At 65.5% G+C, this 475-nt stretch overlaps 1 protein-coding gene across 1 annotated transcript in view; it reads right to left on the bottom strand.

Moving 5' to 3' along the window:
* The window catches only part of PHYHIP (phytanoyl-CoA 2-hydroxylase interacting protein), a 5,135-nt gene that overhangs the window by 4,107 nt on the left and 553 nt on the right, over positions 1–475 (bottom strand). The window contains exon 2 of the mRNA XM_008633044.2: positions 181–364. Coding sequence (XP_008631266.2) covers positions 181–345 — 165 coding nt within the window. The 5' untranslated portion in view covers positions 346–364. The remainder of the gene's footprint in view (positions 1–180; positions 365–475) is intronic.

The raw sequence follows: 475 nt of genomic DNA, 5'->3' as shown, positions 1-475 counted from the left end.
CCCCGCGGGGGCTCAGCGGTGTCCGTCACCCTCCGATCCCCATCCCAGTCCCCTCCGCCAGCGTGTCCCGTGAGGGGAATGACCCAAATTCAGCACTAGAGAGGGCTAAAAGCCAGTTCCTCCCTCCCAACGCCGTCTCCTCTCCGCGGGCAGGGGGTCCCGCGTCCTCCCCCGGCTCACCCGGTGCTTGAACTTGTTGGAATTCTTGTTCTCCTTCTTGTTGAGGTCGATGAAGTAGTGGGTGACCCTCTCCAGGTCCCCCTTCTCCATAGCCCAGGAGATGCGGAAGGAATCGCAGGTGATGTTGTTGATCTCGATGTTTTTGGGGGTGGAGAGCAGCTCCATGGCCGGAGGGGCTGAGCTCCTGCGGGCACAGCGCGGGTTTGGGGGTGCCGAGCCCCCTCTCGCTGCCCACGTCGGCAGCTGCCAAGGCCGCCCGCGGCGGCGCAGATGGCACCGGGGGGGAAAAGCGGGC

The sequence above is a fragment of the Corvus brachyrhynchos genome, unplaced genomic scaffold, assembly GCF_000691975.1.
Source record: "Corvus brachyrhynchos isolate BGI_N302 unplaced genomic scaffold, ASM69197v1 scaffold150, whole genome shotgun sequence".
In the NCBI taxonomy this organism is placed as follows: Eukaryota; Metazoa; Chordata; class Aves; order Passeriformes; family Corvidae; genus Corvus; species Corvus brachyrhynchos.
This window is presented reverse-complemented; position numbering and strand designations above follow the sequence as displayed.